This window comes from Marmota flaviventris, chromosome 3 (genome assembly GCF_047511675.1).
Source record: "Marmota flaviventris isolate mMarFla1 chromosome 3, mMarFla1.hap1, whole genome shotgun sequence".
Classification (NCBI taxonomy): domain Eukaryota; kingdom Metazoa; phylum Chordata; class Mammalia; order Rodentia; family Sciuridae; genus Marmota; species Marmota flaviventris.
Genome location: NC_092500.1, coordinates 65,944,935 through 65,969,623, shown reverse-complemented (window position 1 = coordinate 65,969,623; position 24,689 = coordinate 65,944,935). Strand labels below are relative to the sequence as shown.

Below are 24,689 nucleotides of genomic sequence, written 5' to 3'. Positions count from 1 at the left end.
CCTCAAGAAAAGGAACTTTTAATGGGTGTGGCCATACAAAGAATACCTCATGGGGGTATAGTGACCAAAGATCTGTCATCAAGGGATTGATAGAAACTTGGAGATTTTATAAAAAATGGAATTAAAGGCTAGGGTTGGTATCTTGCGTAGCTGGAGCGTTTGTATAGGTGACAGAGGAAATCATATTGGTCAAGCCATGGTTTGGTTGAACCTTTTCTCAGACTGGTTCTGTGAAGCTCTGGGAAGGTCATCACTCTGAGAGGGGTAATTTGGTTCCCATAGTGAGATGATTGCTCCTGCATGGGGCCAGCCTTGGTTCCTTTACTGGGATATTTAGTGGGGCAAGCTTATCGTGGGGTGATCTGTTCTGCAAGGCTTGCTGTTGCCTGGGGATAGTTTTGGTTCCTTGTTCTAAAGAAACTTGTTTAGCAGGCCTATACTTCCTAGAATACAATGTAACTGCAGAAGAAAGTGGCTTAGAGGAAGAAAAAGAAAAGGCTTAGAAAGGTAAATGGAGTCAGAAAGGAACAAAGTAGAGTTGACTTTGTCAGTAACTGAATTCTCTTTCAAGGTGACTTGAAGAGACTGCCCAAAGTTGGAATTTCAGTCACTTAGACTCTTGATTTCTTAGTTGGTTTTCAACCACATCTCCTCAGAATAATGTGTTCTAAAGATCCCTCCATGTTTTTGCAATCAGTTCCTCTGTCTGAAATACCTTTCTAGTCCTCCTAACCCTCTTTACCTACATACATACCCTCTGGGAATTTTGTCCTTTAAGACCCAGCTGAAGTTAAATATTCTTTCTTTGCTTCCACAATTCAGTACTTTCTACTTTTCCTGTATTACAACTCTTATTCTACTTGTTAAAATTAGTTTATACACTCACCTCCTAGTTTAGTCTCTGGTGTACAGGCTGTGCCTGATGCTTGGTAATACATGTGATTAAATGTGTTTTCCAGTATTAAGATCTCAGCTGTCTTATGTGCATAGGTACAATATATTTTTTGTTAATTGAATTTTTATTTGTTCTTAGATGTCATTAAGAGGATCTGCGCCAGTGACAATTGTACCTCTTCCTGGAAAGCAAGTACAGGTTCAGGGGGTCATCCAGGCAGCTCATTCTTCTGTAATTCACCCACCACATGTGCAAACGGTACAGAAATTTGAAGACAGTGGTCAAACACGGGGACCTTTATACCCTAAGTCTTCAGACATTCAAGTTGCTGAAGTTACAATATGACAAACCAATACAACAGAGTTTTCTTAGAAATTAGATAGACTGCATACCAAATGAGGCAAATAGAAATGTTTTAGAATTTCTAATTCCATGTATATATTTCCCAATAAAATTAGAAAACAATTTTGGGGGGAAGTTTTATTACTTAAGAATTTAAGGAAATGAAACTTTCTTAAAACCCTTTTATCCAAGTGGTATCCTCATGAAAGAACTTGTGAAGCAAAGGTAATGATTTGAGAGCCTTAGCAAAGTAAAAAAAGTATCTTAGGCTTGAGGCTTTTTAGAGGTTAAATAAGAGAGTTCTCTCTCAAGTAGAGGAATTTGTATCTAACTTCATTACTAATATGGCAACTTTAGGAATGAAAGGGCCACCCTGGTCTTCCCCCCCCCCCCTTTTTTTTCTATTTTCTCTCCATTTTATCTTCTGGCTCCTATGAATCTGAAAATACCAATGGTCTTCTGTCAGTTTTAGAAGCAGCTATATGGGAAGAAAAGCTATGTTTCATCTTTTCCTCCTGAATATATAGTGACTGGCAGTGTTGTCACTCTGGAGCGCATCTTGATTGAGTGCACCTGTATAAAAGGTGGTGGCTATGTTGAATTTGGAGTTTTTATGTGAAGGTTTTAATTATATTTTCTGGTGTTTTCATCAAAGAGAAATACCTACTGGATCTTAGTTACAAGGAATACCTCAGTTTAGAAATTGTTTTCTTACTTGAGGTTAGTGAGAGGTCTTGAGTAAACTGTCAGACAAATAGTGAAAATAGCTAAAGATTTAGATTAGAAATGGAATGTCTGTGATGCTTTAAGACAAGACAGTGATAGATTTTTTTTTCATTTTAGATTGTTTCTATTATTATTATTTCTTAATTTATCTGGTTGTAGCCAGTTCTTTGATTTCTGTCAGAAGATAGAGACAATGTAAGATATAAATAAGTAGTTATATGTAGAACTTTTGAAGATGATAAAATATAGAACAAACTTCTCTGGAAACTTAATGTCTAAGTCTAAATAGTTTAGGGGAAGGTTTTACGTAGATAATTAACTAACCTAGAGAACTGAAATCTTATGTTTCTTCCACAAGTCTGTTGGGATTATTTAATTTTATTTTTCTGTGGAGCTGGGGGTTGAACCCAGGGCCTTGCACATGCTAGGCAAGCACTGTATCACTAATCTACATATACAGTGCTGGACCATTTTATTTTTTAAAATGAGGATTAAGTCAGGTATCATACTCCTGGTTTGAACAAATGTTGGGGAATTTAATAAATTTAAAGACTGAAAATAACGTTTTTTCTGATTATAAAATATTTATAATTATTAAGAAAAAATATTTATTGTGCATGTGCCATACATTAAGGGCTTTAAATGTTTTAACTCATTTCATTGTAAAATAAGATAAAGCTGATTACTACAGATCTTCAGATTGTATATATTTATATCTGCCTTTGTAGTCACTTCCACCTTGCTAAATCTAATCATCTACTCTCAGTCCTTGTTTTACCTGTAAACAGCATATGATATATCTCTTTTTCTCTACATTAGTTTTCCTATGACTGCACTTATTTGGTTCTCATTTGCTGGTTCCTCCTCTTTACAATCTCTTAATGTTCCTAGATTTAGTTCTTGATTCTCTTCTTTATATTTACCCTTAATGAGCTTATCTAATCTTATGACTTTATGAACTCCAGAGAGCTGTGCCTTCCAAATTTATGTTATCCACCACAACCTCTTCCCTGATTTGTAGACTGCTCAGTGTGGGCAGTTGGACATTAATAGGCTTTTCAAATTTATCATGTCCAAAAATCCAAATCCAGTAGCATTAGTGACTTAATAAATGAAACAAAAATATTTTTGATTATTTTTGTAGAAATAGGATGGAGATTGAGATCACAGAGTAGTCTTAAGCTCTAGTAGAATAGTATTGTTTGTATTTGGGCGATAGACTTTATTTTTTAACTCTGGGTCTACTGTGTTATATTTACTCCTTTCATTAGTTTGGGCTCCTTGAATAAACTTTCTCCCTTTTTCCTTTTGCTCCTTTTTTTTAGACCTTAGATTTAATATGTATATGAATTTGGGTTTGGGGGGGGGTTGTTGTTGTCAGTGAACCTTTATTTTTATTTATTTTTATGTGGTGCTGAGAATCAAACCTCACACATGCTAGGCAAGCACTCTACCGCTGAGCCACAAACCCCGCCCAGGAGACATTTTTTAAAAGTAAAAACTCAAATCTTTTTCCTATTCTTCATCATATTAAACCAGTTCTGTTTTTCAGGTATCATCTTTATCGGAAAGTGAGGAGTCTCAGGACTCATCTGACAGCATAGGCTCCTCACAGAAAGCTCACGGGATCCTAGCACGGCGCCCATCTTACAGGTCAGTGCTTTCTTGTACCAAACCCTCCATTTGTTGTATTATTAAATGAGTTCAAATGTTGCTATGCAAAGCATACTTAAGAGGGAGAATGTGGCTGTGTTAAAGAAGGGAAGTATTAAGAGAGGCAGACTGGAGCCACTTTATAAAAGGCCTACTTTGCTGAACTGAAGAAGAATTTAGACTTGTATTCTGGCAAAATACTATATTTCCCTATTTGCTCTCAGATAGTTAACTCTAATAACAATATGAAAGCAAGACTTAGAGACTCTCTGTGTTCCTTTGTCTGAAATACCTTCTTTTACATTCTGCTTAATTCCTGCATACTTTCTAGAAGCTTCTGATTACCTCCTTCTGACTTTCCCCAAACTAGATTAGGTCTTTCTTCTATGGTATTCTTTTACTGACTCCTATTTATAGTACTTCTCATTCTGTTGGAATTCTACTTCTTTTTAGGACATGGGCCATATATTATTTTTTGTGATCCCAGGGCCTAGTAAAGTGGTCATCTCATAATAGATAGCCAGTAATTACTTGCTACAACTAATTTGATAGAAAGCCTTTGAAATAATCTGTATGGCTTCATATGAGTAGTGGGTTTTCTTTGGAATGAGGGAATTTGAGACACCTCTGTGGTAGAACTGACCAAACCTGATGACTGTGTGGTAGGAAGAGTAGGAGACAAAATGATAAAATAGCATCTTTGAAACATACACAAATGCAGTATGATTTTATTTTATCACTTTCAATGAATTAATTGTATGTTAAATGAACTTTTTCAACATTCTTTTTTCTTAAAAAGACAAAGATGAGTATAATGGATTTTTTAAAAGGACTCACTTTAAATATAATGATATAGGGCTGGGGATATAGCTCAGTTGGTAGAGTGCTTGCCTCACATGCACAAGGCCCTGGGTTCAATCCCCAGCACCACACACACACACACACACACACACACACAAATAGGTAGGTAGGTAGGTAGATAGATAGATAGATATAGATATAGCTAGGCTAAAGTAAAAGAATAGCTAAAGAAGTACCATGAAAACAAAAGTGGTTATATTAGTATCATACAAAATAGACTTCAGAGTAAAGAAAACGGCCCAACATAGAGACATTACTTAATGATAGCTCAGCAAGAAGACATAAGAGTACAAATGCATATGCACATAACAAAAGAACTTCAGAGTACATTTATCAAAAACTAACAGAAGGGGCTGGGGTGGTGGCTCAGCAGTAGAGCACTCGCCTTCCAAGTGCAGGGCCCTGGGTTCAATTCTCAGCACCACATAAAAATAAATAAATAAAGATATTGTGTCCATCCACAACTAAAAAGTAAATATTTAAGGAAAAAAAAAAACTAACAGAAGGGGCTGGGGTTGTGATTCAGGGGCAGAGTGCTTGCCTACCAAGTATAAGGCACTTGGTTCAATTCTCAGTACCACATATAAATGAATAAAACAAAAGTCCATTGACAACCAAAAAAAAAAAAAAAAAAAAACTACCAGAAACCAGGCATGATGGCACATTCCTAAGGATTTGAGACGCTGAAACAGGAGGATTGCAAGTTCGAGACCAGCCTCAGCAACTTAGCAAGGCGCTATATAACTTAGTGGGATGTTGTTTCAAAATAAAAAATAAAAGGGCTGGGATGTGACTTAGTGTTTACAGGCCCCTGGGTTCAACAGCCATTAATTACCCCAAACAAAAACCAACAAAAAACCCAGTACTAAAAAGACAAATCTAATTGTAATTGAAGACCTCAGTACAATTATCTCAGTATTCAATAGAACTTGTAGTCAGGAAATCAGATTTATAGAGGAACTTAATTAATACCAGCAATCATTGAGATCTGGTTGAAAATTTTGGAACACTTCACCAAACAGCTGTAGAATGCACATTATTTTCAAATGCAAATGCACAAAGAATATCCTCCAAGAAATAACCATATCCAGGTTTCTAATACACTTTACACATATAAAAGAACTGAAATCATGCATAGTATATTCTCTGATTATGCTGGAATTAAACTAGAAATCTATAATAGAGAACAGGAAAATCTCCAAATACATTGAAATTAAACAGCACCACTGAAAACAATTCATTCACTAAACAGGAAGTTGTTAAGGGAGATCAGAAAATATGTTGAACATGTAGGATGTGGTGGCACACGCCTGTAATCCCAGCAGCTTGGGAGGCTGAGACAGGAGGATGGTGAATTCACAGCCAGCCTCAGCAAAAGTGAGGTGCTAAGCAACTCAGTGAGATCCTGTCTCTAAATAAAATACAAAATAGGGCTGGGGATGGGACTCAGTGGTCTAATGCCCTTGAGTTCAATCCCTGGTATCCCCACAAAAATATGTGTGTATGTATACATTTGAACTGATGGAAATGAAAGTAAAAAATATTAAATTTTGTGGGATAAAACTATGGGAAATATCAGAGGAAAATTTAATAGTATTAAATGCTTCTAATAGAAAAGAAGAAAGGTCTTATCAGCAAGTTCCCACTTTAAGAAACAAGGGGGAAATAGAAAAATAAGCTCAAAGCAAAGCAGAAAAAAGGAAATAAGGAAGAACAGAATCAATGAAACTGAAAAGTGAAAACTAATAATTGAGATAATTGAAAGTTTCTTTGAAAAAAAAAATCAAAGAAGTTGGTAGTGTTTTAGCAATTGGCAGGTGGGAGGTGTGGGAGAGTGGTTGGATAAGGTTAAAGAGGTCATGGAGGACTCCTTATAACCTTGTAGGCCATAACATTTATTCTGAGTGAGGGAGGAAGCCACTGCAGATGAATGACTTGATTTGACATTTTAAAAAGATGACTGACTGTTGTGTGGAGAACAGATTATAACATGGGATTATAATAGAGACTTTGTGACTTCCAGTCAAGAGGTATTATGGCATGGACTAGGGTGGCATCAGTGGAGGATTGGGGGTGGGTAAAATTCTGGATATATTTTTAAGATAGAGACATGGATTTGCTTCCAAATTGGTGATATGTTATGAAAAAGAGAAGTTGATGTCAGAATTTTTGGTTTAAGCAGTGGAATAATTGAGTTGATATTTACTGAAACGGGGAAGACTGCCAGGAATAGAAGGACACTAACATTAGATTTGGATATGTTAATTTTGAAGTGCCTATTGATAGCAAGTGTGCAGTACTAAATAGGATACAGGAGTCAAGTTTAGGTGAGAGGATGGGAAAAAAGTAATTCGGAGGCCATCAAGGAACACTAGGTATATAAGCTCATAAGAAGTCAGCAGAAATAAAACTTAGAGAAGTCAAAAAGACTGGGGCTGGGGCTGTAGCTCAGTGGTAGAGGCATTGCGTTTGATCCTCAGCACCACATAAAAATAAATAAATAAATAAGATATTGTGTCTATCTACAACTAAGAAATATTTAAAAAAAAAAGACTATACTATAATGCTCTAAGACTGTGCTGGGAAGATGAGGAAGAATATAAAACAATGGCAAATAGTATCTCCAGCTGCTATATGATAAAAACAAAGTAATATACATGAGAATCAAAGTCAACATTTAGATAATGGTGCTGTTTATAGGGAAGAGATTAATGGTAATATTTCAGTATATCTGTAACTTGATTCTCATTAAGATTATCTGACGTGGCATAATGTTAGCATCTATTGATTCTTTGTATATGGTACGTGGATGTTTTACTTTAGGTTCTTTATGTCAGAATGTTTCATAATTTAGAAGTGAAAAAGAAATGAGCAAGGACTGGAACTGTGGCTCAGCGGTAGAGTACTTGTCTGGCACGTCTAAGGCACTGGGTTCAATCCTCAGCACCATGCAAAAATAAATAAATAAAATAAAGGTATTGTGTCCCTCTACAACTAAAAATATATTTAAAAAAGAAAGAAAGAAAGAATAAGAAATGGGCAGGCTGGAGTTGTGGCTCAGCAGTAGAGCACTTGCCTTGCACGTGTGAGACCCTGGGTTCGATCCTCAGCACCACATAAAAATAAATAAACAAAATAAAGATATTGTGCCCATGTATAACTAAAAAAAAAAGAAAAAAAGAAATCGGCACAGCATTCCACAGTGTCAGGCTAAACTGACTACATGAGACCACCTGCGTGTTGTTAAATGGATTCTGGAGTTCTACACCCAGACCTCTTCAGTCATTGGAGGCATCAGATGGGAATATGGATTAGCAAATCTTTCCAGATAATAACGATATATAGGCAGATTTAGGAACCACCACAACTATTCTACAAATGCTTCAGAGTCCTATGGACAGTTATTTCCCTTGTTCTCTGTGTGGAGCTTCAGTTACTCTACAATTATATTAGCTTTTTTTTTTTTTTTAAAGAGAGAGAATTTTTTTAATCTTTATTTTTTAGTTTTCGGCAGACACAACATCTTTGTTTGTATGTGGTGCTAAGGATCAAACCCGGGCCACACGCATGCCAGGCGAGCGCGCTACCGCTTGAGCCACATCCCCAGCCCCCTATATTAGCTTTCAATGAGGATACTGTCCTGAGAAGGGAGACAAAACTGAAGGATCTTATCATGCCATAGGGAAACACATGAAAGAACAAAGTATTTGGCCTGCAATAAAGAAGACCTGTAACAGTAGACAGATATTGCAAAGTGTATTATTTGGGGTGTGCTTAAATTTCTGTAGCTTCACTGGTGGAACCAGCTTGGGCTTTGAGGAAGAACTCTCATTGTTCAACAATGGAATGGAATGGTTTACTTTTGGGAAACAGTCAGGTGCCTCATTCTTGGAAGTAGAAGTTGTGAGGAACATTTAAGAAGGAATTCTGCCTGGCACAGGGGTACACACCTGTCATCCTAGTTAACTGGGGAAGCCAAGGCAGGAGGATTGTATGTTTGAGGCCAGTCTCAGCAATTTATCCAGACCGTGTCTCAAAAAAAAAAAAAAAAAAAAAAAAGAAGAAGAAGAAGAAAAAGAAAGAGGAAAGAAATTCATTCCTCTGTGGGCTGGGAGAGGGATACCTCTGTGAGATATTTATTTTTTTGTTCAAATAATCTGTTTTATTTTCCACAATTACTCTGCATTTTTATTGTAGTAGAAGTTCTAATCTTGTTTCTTTGTGAGAATTGTGGCCTTTTCTTGCTCTGTAAAGTTGAAGTTTGAAAAATCGAAATGGGGACTGGGGCTGTGGCTCAATGGTAGAGCGTTTGCCTAGTTCGCATGGGACGCTGAGTTCAATCCTCAGCACCACATAAAAATAAAATAAAGGTTATTGTGTCTACCTACAACTAAAACAAATGTTAAAAAAAAAAAAGAAAAAATCAAAATGGACCTTCTTAAGTGAAGTTCACTAGCACTTTTCAGGTAATAGTGAACTATTCAGGTTCCATTCCTGGGGCTGGGGTTGTGGCTCAGCTGCAGAGCGCTCGCCTTGCATGTGTGAGACCCTGGGTTCGATCCTCAGCACCACATAAAAAAATAAACAAGTGAAATAAAGGTGATGTGTCCAACTACAACTAAAAAATTTATATATTTATATATATTTCATATATATATATATATATGAAATTCCTCACAATAGCACCATCACTTCTGTAGGGGAAAGAGATGTGTTTTATGCCTCTGTAAGGTCCTTTTACCTAGAAAGGCACTGTATTTTTTTAGTGTATGACTGTCTCTTTTTAATTTTTTTTAACTGTCTCTTTTTAAACAGTCATAAATTACAGTGTAATTGATCTGAAGTACATATTATGCTAAACAAATAGATTCCTAAACACAAAAGGATTCCAATAATCTACTAGATCCTTAAACTATTCTGTGTTAGAATAGTTTAAGGATCTAGTAGATTATTGGCTTTAAAAAATACTTTTATTAGGGTATCATGACTATACATAGTAGTTGGGTTCATTTTGGCAAACTCATACATTCAAGGAACTTGATTTCAAGTCCTATTTCCCTCTATTTCTCCCCTCCTCCTTCTCCCTATTCTCCCTTCTCTATTCTATTAATTTTTTTTTCTTCTACATAAACATAAATGTGAAATTCCCTTTGGTATATTTATATGTAAATATAACATGATTTTGTTAAATTCATTCCATTTGTCGTCATCTTATTCCCTTCCTTTTTCTCTTTCTCCTATATCTACTCCACTGATCTTTCCTGTGTCTTCATATCTAACCTGCTCCCCCACTGCCTTCTTTCCCTTATTTTGCTCTAGCTTCCACATATGAGTAATATTTGACCTCTGATTTTCTGAGTCTGCCTTATTTCATTTAGCATGATTTTTTCCATTCCATCCATACTGGCAAATGCCATTATTTTATTCTTTGTGGCTGAGTAAAACTCCATTGTTTACATACTACATTCTCTTAACCCATTCAGGTATTGACAGACATCTGGGTTGATTCCATAATTTGGTTATTGTGAATTGTGCTGCTGTAAACATTGTAGTGGCTGTATTGCTGTAGTATGCTGGTTTTACAAATCTTCTGGATAAACACTGATAGCTGAATCTCATGGTGGTTCCATTCCACACTGCTTTCCAGAGTAGTTGTACTAATTTTTAGTCCCACCAACAATGTAAGAGTGTATTTTTCTTCTCATGTCCTCAGCAACATTTATTATTCACATTTTTTTAAATTGTAGTTGGACACAGTGTCTTTATTTTGTTTATTTATGTGATGCTGAGGATCGAACCCAGTGCCTCACACATGGTAGGCAAGTGTTCTACCACTGAGCCACAAACATAGCCCTATTCACATTATTGATTGCTGTTTTGACTGCAGTGAGATGAAATCTTAGTTTAGTTTTGATTTGCATTTCCCTAATTCCTAGAGATGCTGAACTTTTTTTTATATATTTGTTGGCCATTTGTGTTTTTTCTTTTCAGAAGTTTCTATTTAGTTCTTTTGTCCATTTATTTATTTTTAGTTGTTGATAGACCTTTGCTTTATTCATTTATTTATATGTAATGCTGAGACTTGAACCCAGTGCCTCACACATGTAAGGCAAGTGCTCTACCACTGAGCCACAACCCCAGCCCTGCTCATTTATCAGTTGGGCTATTTGTATTTTTGGCATTGCATTTTTTGAGTCCTTTCTATATTCTAGATTTTAGTTCCCTGTCAGAGAAGTAGCTGACAAAGATTTTCTCCCAATTATAAGGCTCTCTCTTCACTCTCTTAATCATTTCCTTTGCAGAAGCTTTTTTTTTCCCCCTAGAGACAGGGTCTTGCTCTGCTGCCCACAAGGGTCTCAAACTCCTGGGCTCAGTGATCCTCCTGCCTCAGCCTCTTAGAGTAGCTGGGACTACAGGTGTGCTCCACTCCAAATGTGGCTAGATATTGTACTTTAAATTTTAGATTGAAAAAGGCTGTTTTTTTTTTTTTTTTCTAAGTAAAGGCATTCTCATTACCAACGTTAATAGAGTTGTGTTTTTCACAGAAAAATTTTGAAAGACCTCTCTTCAGAAGATACACGAGGCAGAAAAGGAGACGGAGAAAACCCTGGAGTTTCTGCTGTTACTTCTATGTCTGTTCCAACTCCGATCTATCAGACTAGCAGCGGACAGTATAGTATGTATAGGAATCGTTTCCATGTGATAGACACACAAAACCAACTTTTCAGTGGAAAAATGTGGTGTGTAGAAAGACTGTCATACTAGAATAGTGGTAATTAATAAAAGATAGATAACATTTCGAGCCAGGAAAAATGCAAAGTTCTTTTTTAGCATTATCTCATTTACTCCTACAGAAACTTTGTGAAGTAGACAGTTTTCAATTTATGCAGAAATGGAGGCTCAGAAAGTTAGATAATATTCCTAAAGTCACATAGCTTGGAGGTGATGAATCAAAGATTCAAAATTAGATTTTTCTTCATCTAGGGATAGACTTTTCCCCAAAACTACACTGCTTCATATAGATTGCTCTCTTGGACACTAGCCATTTATATCCATGACCTTAATTCTAATGGAAATTACATTTGGATTAGATACATAATGAAAGATTAAACATGAACATTTAAGTTTCAGTTTGAGGTTAAGGAAGTTTGAATCAGAAAGAGAATTTAAACTTTGCAATGAGACTTACAGCATGCCCACCATGAATAAGCAAGGGCTAATTAAATCTCTGTATCTGAAAATATTGTTACAAAAATTAGTACACAGAACAAACTGAGCACCTACTGGTATAAAGGTAAAGTTATTAAGAATGTAAATGTGGATGTTACCTTTTGAAAGAAAAGCTTATAGTCAGAGGAGATAAATGATGAACAATGAAATACCTACCACAGACAGATCTGTATATATTCTTATCTAATGTTCAGAAACAGTGTATATATATTAGTCATTTGTACTTGTGTTAACACTTAATTTTTTGTACTAATTTAGAAAGTAAAATCTTTTGGTTTATTAAAATGCCATTTGACAAAATTAACAATGTGTATGTAATGAACTAGCCGTCTTTGAATTTTTTTAAATTTAATTTTTGGTTTTGCTTCCAACATTTTTTGTGAAAAACTTTGAACATACTGCAAAGTTGAACAGATTCTACCACATATGTACATATATATACACACACCTTATGTATTTATTCAAGCTTCTTTTCTTTGATGGTATTTGGAATTACAGTTAATACCTATAAAGATTTTGATCTCTCAGATTTTTCTCATTTTAGTACTTTCTTGGTTTCATTTTTTTACATTTTAAATTTATTTTGGTGTCAAAAATCCAATGTTTTCCCCTGTTTTCTGCTTAGTTTATGGGATTTACATATTTAAGTCTATTTTCAGCTTACTAAAATTAAGAATTTAGGAGGAAGGTGGTATTTAATATATATCTGGGTCATATTTTGTACATTCTTACATTTATGTAGTTCCATACTTAATTATTATATATTAATATAGTTTTTTTTCAGAATTTTCCTGGCAAGTACTCTACCTCTGAGCTATACCCCTAGCCCAAAACAAGGTATATAAATTTATTAGTTTTGACAAATGTGTTCCGTTGTGTACCACCACCCACCACAGTCAATACCTAGTTCTGTTGCCCTAAAAAATTCACTTGTGCTGCCTATTTGTAATCTTTCCCTTAACCCCAACCCTAAGGGGTGGTCTCACTGGCTCTTGTCAACAAAATATATGTTACCTTCTCAGTATCTCTAACCACCACCACTATCTGGTTTAATATCTTACCTGAATTAGTGCAGAAGGTCATATTGCTTCCATTCTTGCTGTAATAATCAGTTTTCCATACTATGGCTAAAGTGATTTATCTGTCACAGGATAAAATCCAGGTGCCATAAGATACAACATTCAGGATCTAATCTGGCCATCATTTCATTCACAGACTATTTGCTGTACCTTAAGTCAAGAAAGCTTGTTTCTACTTCAGGGTCTTCAGAGTTGTCATCCTCCATGCTGGCATGTTCTTTCCTCAGACATGGTTTGCATCCTCACTCCTAAAGTACCACCTCCTTCAAGGACAACTCTTAAAATAAATGTGCTCCCCCTTCCCTTTAATTTTCTTTATTCCCCTGTGTTTTTTTTTTTTTTAATTTTTTTTATTCTTTTTACTTGTGCATTATTCTTTATAGCATTTATGGATAATTAAGAGTACCTATTAGTTTAATTATAGACTGTGTGTAATTATAGCGTAATTTATGATCTGTTCTCCCCATTAGAATATAAGTTCCTTGAGGGAAAGAACCTTGTTCTGCTCACTCCCAGCCATATCCTTTGCAAATAAGACCTGGTACTATCATCAGCTTTCAAGTTAAAATTATTATGAATACGTTAGTTAAAGAATATACATAGAATACCTGTGTAAAGAAACAAACTGGGAGCAGAGATTAATAACAGTGGAGAGGTTCACTTTCAGTTTCAACAAAACAAATTATTTTCTTTGCCACATACATGTATTACTGACAGACTCACCCCCAAATTTTAAAGGCAGCATACTAGCAAATTAATAATTATCTATCAATATGGCTTATTCTGAAACCGTTTTTGACTGGATGTCATGGTGCATATTTGTAATTTCAGCTACTTGGGAAGCTGAAGCAGGAGAAGATTGAGGCCAGCCTTACCTGTCTCAAGAAAAAAAAAAAAAACAGCACTTAGGGTGTAGCTCAGTGGTAGAGCACTGCTGGTTTCAATCCCCAGTATGAATGAATGAAAAGAAAAAGTAAAACCCCTTTTTTACATGAAACTTAGGCAAATTGAAATAAGTACAATACAAACTAGTATTTAAGGCAGCAGAGTCCAGTGGAATTTCCTGTGATGTTGGAAATGTTTGAATCTGTTATCACCCAGCATAGTAGATGTTAAATCAGGTGAGACTACTGAGTACTTAAAATGTGACTGGTGAGATTGAGGAACTCATTTTTTGTTTAATTTTACCTAATAGCCATCTGAGGTTAATGGCTACTGTACTGAATTTCAGAATAAACAAAATCAGGTCAAACCGCATGTTAAACAAGAACAGGATGATAGGTTGCAAAAATGAAAATGATTCTGTATTATATTGTATTATGTATTTAACATCAAAACACATGCCTCTACGTGTGTGTGTGTGTGTGTGAGAGGGGGGGAGGGAAGGTCTCACTTTATCAGTCTGTGTGAACATAAAAAAAACTGGGGAGATGTATACCAAAAAATAATAGTTACCTAAGGATGTGGAGGAGGGTGGCTAACCCCATCCTAAGGCAAATAAAAAGGAATAGATAAAAGGAGTTTTAAATTATATATTTATACATACAGAAATGTGTGTATATATAATGTGTTGTTGCGGAGAAAGACTGAAACTAATTACAAATATAACATCAAAACAAATCTCTACATCAAAATATAATTTAATGAGTCTTTTAAAGTCATGAATTAAAGTATGTGTGACAGTGATGTAGGGATGATTAGAAAGTGCTGAAAGCAATTATTTTCAATTAATGCCCCCTTCCCATTATCAGCACACACAATTGTGTTTTGGCTTCCTGTTTGCCAAAGGATAAGGCAGGGGGAATGTTGTATGATAATTATTTTAAAAGGGTACAGGGATGCTGCATTAGATTCTGGAGGGGATTTGTTATGTGGGAATTGCATAATGCTTAAATGTGTTTTGTTTGGTCATGCCTTCTGTTGTTTCATTTAAGAGGGGAGAGCATTAATACAAGTGCAATTCAATGAAAAATGTTTGTGTAATGTGATCTATAAATGGCTTCCTAGTGACTTTATTTTCCCTAGGAATTAAATTAAGAGATTACATTTTAAAAATATCAAGTAAATAATATGTAATACACTTAACAGTGGTAGCAATAGAAAGTGGAGCTAAGTTGGGCTTAATGGCTCATGCCTATAATCCCAGCTACTTGGCGCTCTACCACTGAGCTACAGTCCCCATCCCAGATGACCTATTTTTTCATAATATAACCTTTTATTCTATTTGAAAAATTTCCATAGGCAAATGTTAACCATTTAAAGATATTTTGAAGTTATAATTTTTAATTAATGCTGCTTTTGAAAAAAATATATAATATTTCTATTCCCTTTAAAAGCCATTGGAGCCAGTTGTGGTGGTACAAGCCTGTAATCCCAGCTATTTGGGAGGCTGAGGAAGGAGAATTGCAAGTTTGAGGTCAGCCTGTGCAATTTAGTGGGATCCTGACTCCAAATAAGATTAAAAGAGGTAGAGAGATCTCAGTGGTATATTGTTTGCCTTGCATGTATGAGGCCCTGGGTTCAATCTCCAATACTGTTCAAAAAAAAAAAAATCCATTGGTGCCTTCTTTTAATGCCAAATTTTTGTGACAACATTAGCAATTAGCATGAAGTATCCCACAGATTCCAGAATGTGTTATTTATCCCAATCAGTTATGTATTGTACAACTTGAGGATGAATTTAAAATAGTGCATCTGAACTATAAAGATGCACTATTTATTTATCCCTAGTGGTACTAGGGATAGAACTCTGGGATGCTTTACCATTGAATTATATCCTTGTCCTTATATTTTAAAAATTTGAGACAGGGTCTTGCCAAGTTGCTGAAGCTGGTCTCAAACTTGCACTCTTCCTGTGTAGCAGGGATTACAGGTGTGTGCCACTGTACTGCACACAGTCATTTTATCTATTTTAGTGCACCCATATCTTTCTTTCAGCTCAAGAGTGGTTGACAATTCAAGTAGAACTGCATTTAAATATGTTTTAATAAGGAATTAAAACAGGTGTAATTATAAATATTTGTTACTGCTTTGAATTAGTGTATACAGCCTTATAATAGTATTTTTTCTTTTTGGTTAAAGTTGCCATTGCCCCAAATGGAGCCTTACAGTTGGCCAGTCCAGGCACCGATGGAGTACAGGGACTTCAGACATTAACCATGACAAATTCAGGCAGTACTCAGCAAGGCACAATCCTACAGTATGCACAGACCTCTGATGGACAACAAATACTTGTGCCCAGCAACCAGGTGGTTGTACAAAGTAAGTATATTTAACTATCTATAGAAACTGTCCCAAAGTTCTTTCAAATACACGTATCAATTAACGTACTTTTTTGACTATACAGCTGCATCAGGAGATATGCAGACATATCAGATCCGCACCACACCTTCGGCTACTTCACTGCCACAAACTGTGGTGATGACATCCCCTGTGACTCTAACATCTCAGACAGCTAAGACAGATGACCCCCAATTAAAAAGAGAAATAAGGTTGATGAAAAACAGGTAGGTGATAAAGTTATACTATCAAAATATGTAAGGTTGGGCTGGGGTTGTGGCTCAGCGGTAGAGCACTCACCTAGCACATTCGAGACCCTGGGTTCGATCCTCCGCACCACATAAAAAATCAATAAACAAAAGAAAGGTATTGTGTACAACTGAAAAATAAATATTAAAAAAAATATGTAAGGCTTTTTGTAAGTCTCAAAACATAACCAGATGCTAGTTGAAATTGTATAATTAGAAATAAGAAGGGGGTTTATATCAATTTTATTTTACTATTATGTCCAATGGATCAGTGAATCCCATTGATTAGTCTCTTTATTCAATATGGCATATGACCTAGAATTCTTCCAGTTTTATTGTGACCTTTGAAAATAGCACTGTTGGGCAAAACTTTTCAAATATTTGGCTTTGGCATAAGGGAATATTGTCCCTGGTTTGATCTACCCAAACCACTAAAACTTCCTACATATCAAGGCTGATTCACTTTCCAACGTGTTCACTGGAGTAGCACTTCTCATTTTCTTTAAGAACTTTTCCTTTGCACTCACAGCTTGTTTACCTGTTTGGCCAAGAAACATTTGGCCTATCATCTTTCAATAGGCCTTCCTCCCTAAGCTTAATCATTTCTAGCTTTTGATTTAAAATGAAAGATGTGCAGTTTTTTTCTTCTTTCATTGTAGGGTTATAAATTGGCTTAATTTCAATATTATGTCTCAGGGAATAGGGAAATCCAATGAGAGGGAAAGAGATAAATTTGCTGCCTTATGTGGGCACTGTTCATGATACCCCAAAACATATTTGTAACAGTAAAGATTGCCCTAACAGATAAAATAATAATAATGAAAAAGTATGAAATATTGTAAGAATTACCAAAATGTGACACAGAATCATAAAGTAGGCTCAACACATTACTTGTAAAGCACAATGTGATAAAACAAAATACAGAGCTGTGTGCTTGGTGGTGCATGCCTATAATCCCAAGATTCTCAGGAGGCTGAGGCAGGAGGATTGATTACAAATTTGAAGTTGGCCTCAGCAACTTAGTGAGACCCTGTCCCAAATTAAAAAAAAAAAAAAGTATCCTATAATTTGTTGCTTTCTATTGACTAGAACAAAAGAAGAGAGGGTTATTGGTATTCTGCATAATATATAGTCAGACATAAAATATAGCAGGGAAGTTTGCTCATAAAAATACAGCAGGGTGATTTAACTCCCAGAAACATTTACTTTCATCTTAAATTATTTTAAACATTACTATACACGATATATTTTAAAGATTACTAAGGAATAAAGGGAAGGAAATATATCTCATAACTTTAAATCAAATATGAGTAACTGCTGCTTGAGAAAATGCATATAATGGGTAACATTTTATACTGTGTTCAAGAGGGGAAAAAAGGTACTAATAAATTGTATTAGAAATAAAAAACGTAAATAGTCACATACAGAATAGATCAGGAGTACTCAATCACCGAGCCATTCCCCAGTCCTATTTTATATTTTATTTAGAGATAGAGTCTCAATGAGTTGTTTAGCACTTCGCTTTTACTGAGGTTGGTTTTGAACTTGCAATTCTCCTGTCTCAGCCTCCAAAGCCCCTGGGATTACAGGCGTGCGCCACCGTGCCTGGCTAGAATAGATTTTAAAAATTACCGTGTGCTTCTGTTTTCAGTTCCACATAAATAAGAAAAATAGAACAAAAGATTCGTATTTTTTTAATTTATTTATTTTTTGTTGTAGTTGGACACAATACCTTTATTTTATTTATTTATTTTTATGTGGTGCCAAGGATTGAACCCAGGGCCTCACATGTGCTAGGCAAATGCTCCACCACTGAGCTACAACCCCAGCCCAAGATTCGTATTTTTAAAGCAATAAAGATCACCATAAAACCTTATAATAGATGCACTTAATTGTTGAAAAATAAAATATTTCTTTAACCAAAAACTGACAGCAAGATTCACTGCAGATGAACTTGGTAACAATGCAGGAACCAGCAAATGTAGCAGTATAAGAAAAGGAACTAATCATTTAAATATTAGAAGAGAATTGCATTTCTTTGTATACCTAGATAACCCAAGAAACTTGTTAAAAATTACTAGAATGAGACTTTTCTTTCTCATAATATGACCTTGGCTATAATTTTTTTCTATTTTGGTACTAGGAAATGAACCCAGAGGCATCCTATCACTATGATACATTCCCTATCCTCCTTATTTTGAGACAAGGTTAGCTAGGTTGCTAAGGCTAGCCTCAAACTTGTGATCCTTCTGCCCCAGCCTCCCAAGTCACTGGGATTACAGGAATGTGGCACCGGGCCCAGGTAGGCTATATGATATTTTTTAAAGAATGGGCAAATATAAAAACCACCTTTTGAAGATATTGGATAAGCCTACAGGAAAGTAAGAGAAATCTGTTAAGGTTAGGAATTGAGCAAAAAGCATAAAACCAACCATTGAGGCAGCCCCATCTGTCTAGACATGCATTCAAATCTCCTTGATCAATATAGCTTTGGTGTGCAAAGAAGACTAGGGACAGTGTCTTGGACCTGTGTAGACTAGGGAACTAGATCAGAGATTATTCACTATGCCATCAACTGAGAAATATAATTAAAAATGGTCTAAATCACAGTACCCTCAAATTCCCTGGAGGAAAGCACTTTATACAGGCTTTAGAAGTGAATTCCCATATATCAAGTTCTAACAAATACAAGTTTAAAAATCACAGAAGACCCATAGAATCAGGCAGCCTTGATATGTGCCAAGTCCTTATGTAATTTGTGCAAAAGTTTTTTTTAGGTGAAAATTTATTTCTATCATTTTGAGCTGAGGAAACTGAGGTTTAGAGAGGTTAATGATTTGCCAAAAGTTACACTGCTTAGTAAGTGGTAGCAAAGTATGATTTCAATCAGGAATCCAGGCTTGAGTTTAAGGTTTTAGAAATACTCTACTGTCTTTCACAAGTGAAAGTCAGCAGAAACAATTAACAACAGAATTGAGTTTTGTGAAGTCTTCAAGTTATCTAAGGGATAAAGGGAAGGAAATATATCTCATAACTTAAATCATTAAAGAGGGCTGGGGTTGTGGCTCAGTGGTAGAGCTCTCACCTAGCACAAGTGACTAGGGTCAATCCTCAGCACCACATAAAACTAAAATAAAGGTATTGTGTTCACCTACAACTAAAAAAATATATGCTTAATTTAAAAATCATTAAAGATCAGGAGACTATAAAAATTAAAACTGGAATGGAAAATATAAAATTGTTATTAGCAAAGATATATTCATCTTGCCTAAAATATCTAAGAAAATAAAATACTATTTGAAATATTGAAAAAGAACCAGTTCACTTCAACATTATAACTCCTTGCTAATTTAATAAAATTGGAGAAAGAAACAAAAATTATAAGGATTGAATTAACACTATTCCTGTTGCTATACAGTTGTTTACCAAGAGAAATCCAAATGGATCTACTGAAAAATTATTAGAAGTAATGAATTTATAAAGGTTTTTTTAGATACAATATTAGTTTTTAAAAGTCAGTTGTATTTCTTTGCATCAGCAAATAAAATGTTTACAAATATTTTTAAGAAGGAATCATTTATGTGATCAGCAATTCATGTTACTTGATAATAAATCTAGCAAGATATTTAGGACCTTTATAGAAAATATTATAAAACATTTTTGAAAGATATTAAGGAAAATCTAAATAAATGGAATATATACTACATCCATATATATAGAAACTCAGTATTATAAAAATGACTATTTTTTCTCAGTTTGATCCATTAGATTTTGCATTTCCAATGAAATTCCATGCAGGTTGCTTAAAGAACTTGACAAGTTGATTCTAAAATTTATAGCCAAAGTATTCTAGAATAAGGCGAGGAGATACCAAGTCCTATTGAAAGCTGTGGTAATTAAAATTGTGTGATATTGACATTAATATAAACCAGTGAAGCAGAATAGAGAGCTCCCCAAACAGATCTGTGAATATATGAAACACTGGTGATCAATGGAACAGATCATTGAGACTCTTCAACAAATGGTACTAGACAATCTAATTAATATGTGAAAAAAATATTAGATTTCTTCCTTGTTACCATACAAAAAAATTCATTCTAGTTAGATTGAAAAATGTGAAAGATGAAATTTTAAAACTTGTAGATAAAACTGTATAATCTCATAGACTCAGGATAGGGAAGAATTTTCTAAACAGGACAACACACACAAAACGATTCAGATTAATGTGTATGATTTCATTAAAATGAATAACTTCTGCCGGGTGCAGTGGTAAACACCTGTAATCCCAATGGCTCAGGAGGCTGAAGCAGGAGGATCATGAGTTCAAAGCCAGCCTCAACAAAAGCGAAGTGCTAAGCAATTCTGAGACCCTGTCTCTAAATAAAATATAAAAGTAGGACTGGGGGTACAGCTCAATGGTTGAGTGCCCCTAAGTTCAATCCCCAGTACCCCCCCCAAAAAAAAAAACCCAACTTCTTTTCATCAAAAGATAACACAAAGAAAATATAAGCTTTAAACTTACAGAGGAGATCTGTTAAGAAAATTTGTTTGAAAAAATATAAAGATATTCTAAACCAAAAAAGTACGACCTAATAGGAAAAAACTTAGCAAAAAATATGAATAGTCAGTTCTCAGAAAACATAGCATAATGATCATATGAAAGAGTACCCATTTTTATTAGTAATCAGAGAACTACAAAGAGAAAAGACGGTGGAATGAGATGGACATTATTATCCCAAGTACATGTATGAAGACATGAATGGTGTGAATATACTTTTTTTAAAGTTTTTTTTAGTTGTAGTTAGACACAATACCTTTATTTTATTTATTTTTTTTTTTAAGACCTTTATTTTACTTATTTATTTATATGTGGTGCTAAGGATCAAACCCAGGGCCTCACACATGCTAGGCAAACACTCTACTGCTGAGCCACAACCCCAGGCCCTATTTTTATTTATTTTTATGTGTTGCTGAGGATCGAACTCAGTACCTTGCACGTGCTAGGCGAGTGCTGTACCACTGAGCTGCAACCCCAGCTGACTCTACTTTATGTACAACCAGAGACATGAAAATTTGTGCTCTATATATTTACTATGAATTGAAATGCATTCTACTGTCATATATAACATATTAGAATAAATAAATAAATAAAAATTTTTAAAAGGAAGGAAGTTTTAAAAACAATAGTAATATTTAAATTTAAAATTTAATAAAGTGTTGGGTTCTCTAGAGAAACAGAATCAACATGATATATATTAGTAATCATAAAAGTACACATTAAAACTACATACTTTGATACTATTTATATCCATCCAATTGACAAAACAGTTTACTTTTTTAAAAATATTTTTTAGTTGTCAATAGACCTTTTTTTTTTCTTTTTAAAATTTTTTTTTTTTTTGAGAGAGAATTTTAATATTTATTTTTTAGTTATCGGCAGACACAACATCTTTGTTTTGTATGTGGTGCTGAGGATCAAACCCGGGCCGCACGCATGCCAGGCGATCGCGCTACCGCTTGAGCCACATCCCCAGCCCCTTAAATATTTATTTATATGTGGTGCTGAGGATCGACCCCAGTGCCTTACAGGTGCTGGGCAAGTACGCTACCACTAAGCCACAATCCCTGCCCCCTGACATACACATTCTTTGACCCAACAGTTTCACTTTTATTTGGTAAAAGATGCTATTATCTTAAAAATAATTCTCTCAATTGACAATAATAAATAACTACAGTGTGTGTATTTATATATATATATATATATTCATATATGAAGATTTAATTCTATAAATGAATATAAAAGACAAGAGAAAGAAAAATACAGATGGCCTGTAAACATGAAATTATACTAATCTTTGTTCATCAATCAGGGAAATAAAATAGAGCAAGGAGAGACAATTTTTGAGCCATTAGACAAAAGGGTACAAATTTTCCTAATATCAAGTATTAGAGAAAGTGAAGAGAAGCAGATACTCTCTTGTACTGTTGATGGGAATGTAATTCTCTTGGAAAAAAAAAAATATATATATATATGAATGAGAGAGAGAGAGAGAGAGAGATATTCTGAAAATTGGCTCATAAGATTACGGAGGCTAAGTCGTCCCACAATATGCCATCTGCCATCTGGAGAACCAGGAAAACCAGTGATGCATTCAGTCTAAGCTCTAGGGAAGGTTATAGGGGTTGGGGGACTAGAGTAAGTCCCAGAATCCAAAGGCCAGAGAACCAGGAGCACTGATGTCCAAAGGACAGGAGACAATGTCCCATTACAAGTAAAAAAAAGAGAATTCCCCATTTTTCAGTGGCCCCCTTCTATTCTGGCCCTCAGTGGGTTGGATGATACCCACTCACAATGGTGAGGATGGATGGTCTTTACTCAGTGTACTGATTTAAATGCTAATAATCCCTTTACAAGCTCCCTCTGTTAGGTAACAGTTAAATAAATTTGGCATATTATAGAAATAATGTTTTACCAACTAGCTGAGTGTCCCTTAACCCAGTCAACAAAATCCAACCATTACAAATGTTTTTCTGCTATCAGTAACTATCTTGAAAATTATGGAGAGTAATATTACATTCATATTTTTTAAATGTTTATTTAGTTGTAGATGAACACACAGTATCTTTTATTTATTTTCATGTGGTGCTGGATCGAACCCAGTGCCTCACACATGCTAGACAAGCACTTTACCACTGAGCTAAAGCCCCAGCCCCTTACATTCATATTTTTTAAAAAATAATTTTTAGTTGTAGATTGACACAATACCCTTATTTATTTGTTTATTTTTATGTGCCTCATGCATGCTAGTAGGCAAGCACTGTACTACTGAGCCACAACCCCAGCCCTACATTCATATTACTGACAAAACTTGGGCATAGGATCCACATTTTAAAATTATATTGAGCTAAAGCAGTATCTACACAAATAGGAAATGTACTATGTCCTTTGGTAGAGATAATATAAAAAATTTCATTCAAATTTCACACAAATTTAATGCAGTTCAAATTAAAGTCCTTAAAATAAGTATTCGAGAATGGTGAAGAATAGAAGGTTACTTGTCTTATTGGCACTGGGTCATCCTTTAAAGCAATTGTAATCAGAGTGGGTATCAAACAAAGGATAGACAGGGGCTGGGGTTGTGGCTCAATGGTAGAGCGCTTGCCTAGCATGTGTGAGGTATTGGGTTCGATCCCCGTCACCATATAAAATTAAAAACAAATAAAATAAAGGTATTGTGTCCATCTACAACTAAGAAAATATTTTTAAAAAAAGAAGAAGGGGGGCTGGGGATGTGGCTCAAGCGGTAGCTGCTTGCCTGGCGTGCGTGCGGCCCAGGTTCGATTCTCAGCACCACATACAAAACAAAGATGTTGGGTCCACCAAAAACTAAATAAATAAATAAATTCTCTCTCTTAAAAAAAAAAAAAAAACAGAAGAAGAAGGGATAGACAGTAAGGATAGCCAGGAGAAAGCTCAGAAATAGCTTCTTGTGGGGCTGGGGATATAGCTCAGTTGGTAGAGTACTTGCCTAGCATGTGCGGGGCGCTGGGTTCAATCCTCAGCACCACATAAAATTAAAATAAAGATATTGTGTTCATCTACCATAAAAGCATTTTTAAAAAAAGAAGTAGCTTCTTGTGCTGGTTGAGTACATTTGTACAGAATGGCTAATTAATAGATGATGCTGATAGAACCAGCTTCATCCAGAAAAAAATTAAATTGGACCCATATTTTATACTATACACAAGTTATTCCAGATAGATTTAAAGATTTAAAAGCAAAAAATTAAATAAAACCTTATAAATAAAATTCAGAAAAATATATAATGTATGACATTTTTATCTAAACCAATGGAGCAAAGGCAAAAACGGAGCACTAAGTATAATTTTAAAAATTTATGGGACAAGGTATAAAATATCAGAAGTCAAGTGGTAGATAAGAAAAGAATATAAAAACAACGAACAAAGGGTTCTTAGAAATGATGAGCAAGACAGCCTAACTGAGAAATGGGGAAGTATATGAATAGGCAGTTTATAGAAAAATAGATCCAAAAGAGCAATCTTGCCTAGCATGCATGAGGCCCTGAATTCAATCTATAGTACTGCAAAAAAAAAAAAAAAAGAACCCAGAGATCCAATCTTGTTAGTAGTTAAGGGAATTAACAATGAATTGTCGTGTGGCAAAAATTTAAAAATGACAATACTGTCATTGAGCATATAAGGAAAATAGTATTTCATGTGTATTACTGAGGGAAACATAAAATTTTAAAGTATACATTCTTTGACCCAGCAGTTTCACTTCTATTTGGTAAAAGATGCCATTATCTTAAAAAATATTTGCAACTTATGACTACAGTATATGTATTCACATGAAGA

The 24,689-nt window shown here is 35.0% G+C and overlaps 1 protein-coding gene across 3 annotated transcripts in view; it reads left to right on the top strand.

Moving 5' to 3' along the window:
* The window catches only part of Atf1 (activating transcription factor 1), a 45,623-nt gene that overhangs the window by 17,952 nt on the left and 2,982 nt on the right, over nt 1–24,689 (top strand). For 2 of the 3 annotated variants that reach the window (XM_071609844.1, XM_071609843.1), the window contains 5 exons: nt 1,034–1,153; nt 3,516–3,616; nt 11,023–11,153; nt 15,868–16,047; nt 16,133–16,292. In XM_071609844.1, the coding sequence (XP_071465945.1) occupies nt 1,034–1,153; nt 3,516–3,616; nt 11,023–11,153; nt 15,868–16,047; nt 16,133–16,292 (692 nt within the window). The remainder of the gene's footprint in view (nt 1–1,033; nt 1,154–3,515; nt 3,617–11,022; nt 11,154–15,867; nt 16,048–16,132; nt 16,293–24,689) is intronic. The other variant, XM_027949986.2, reaches the window with a different exon arrangement.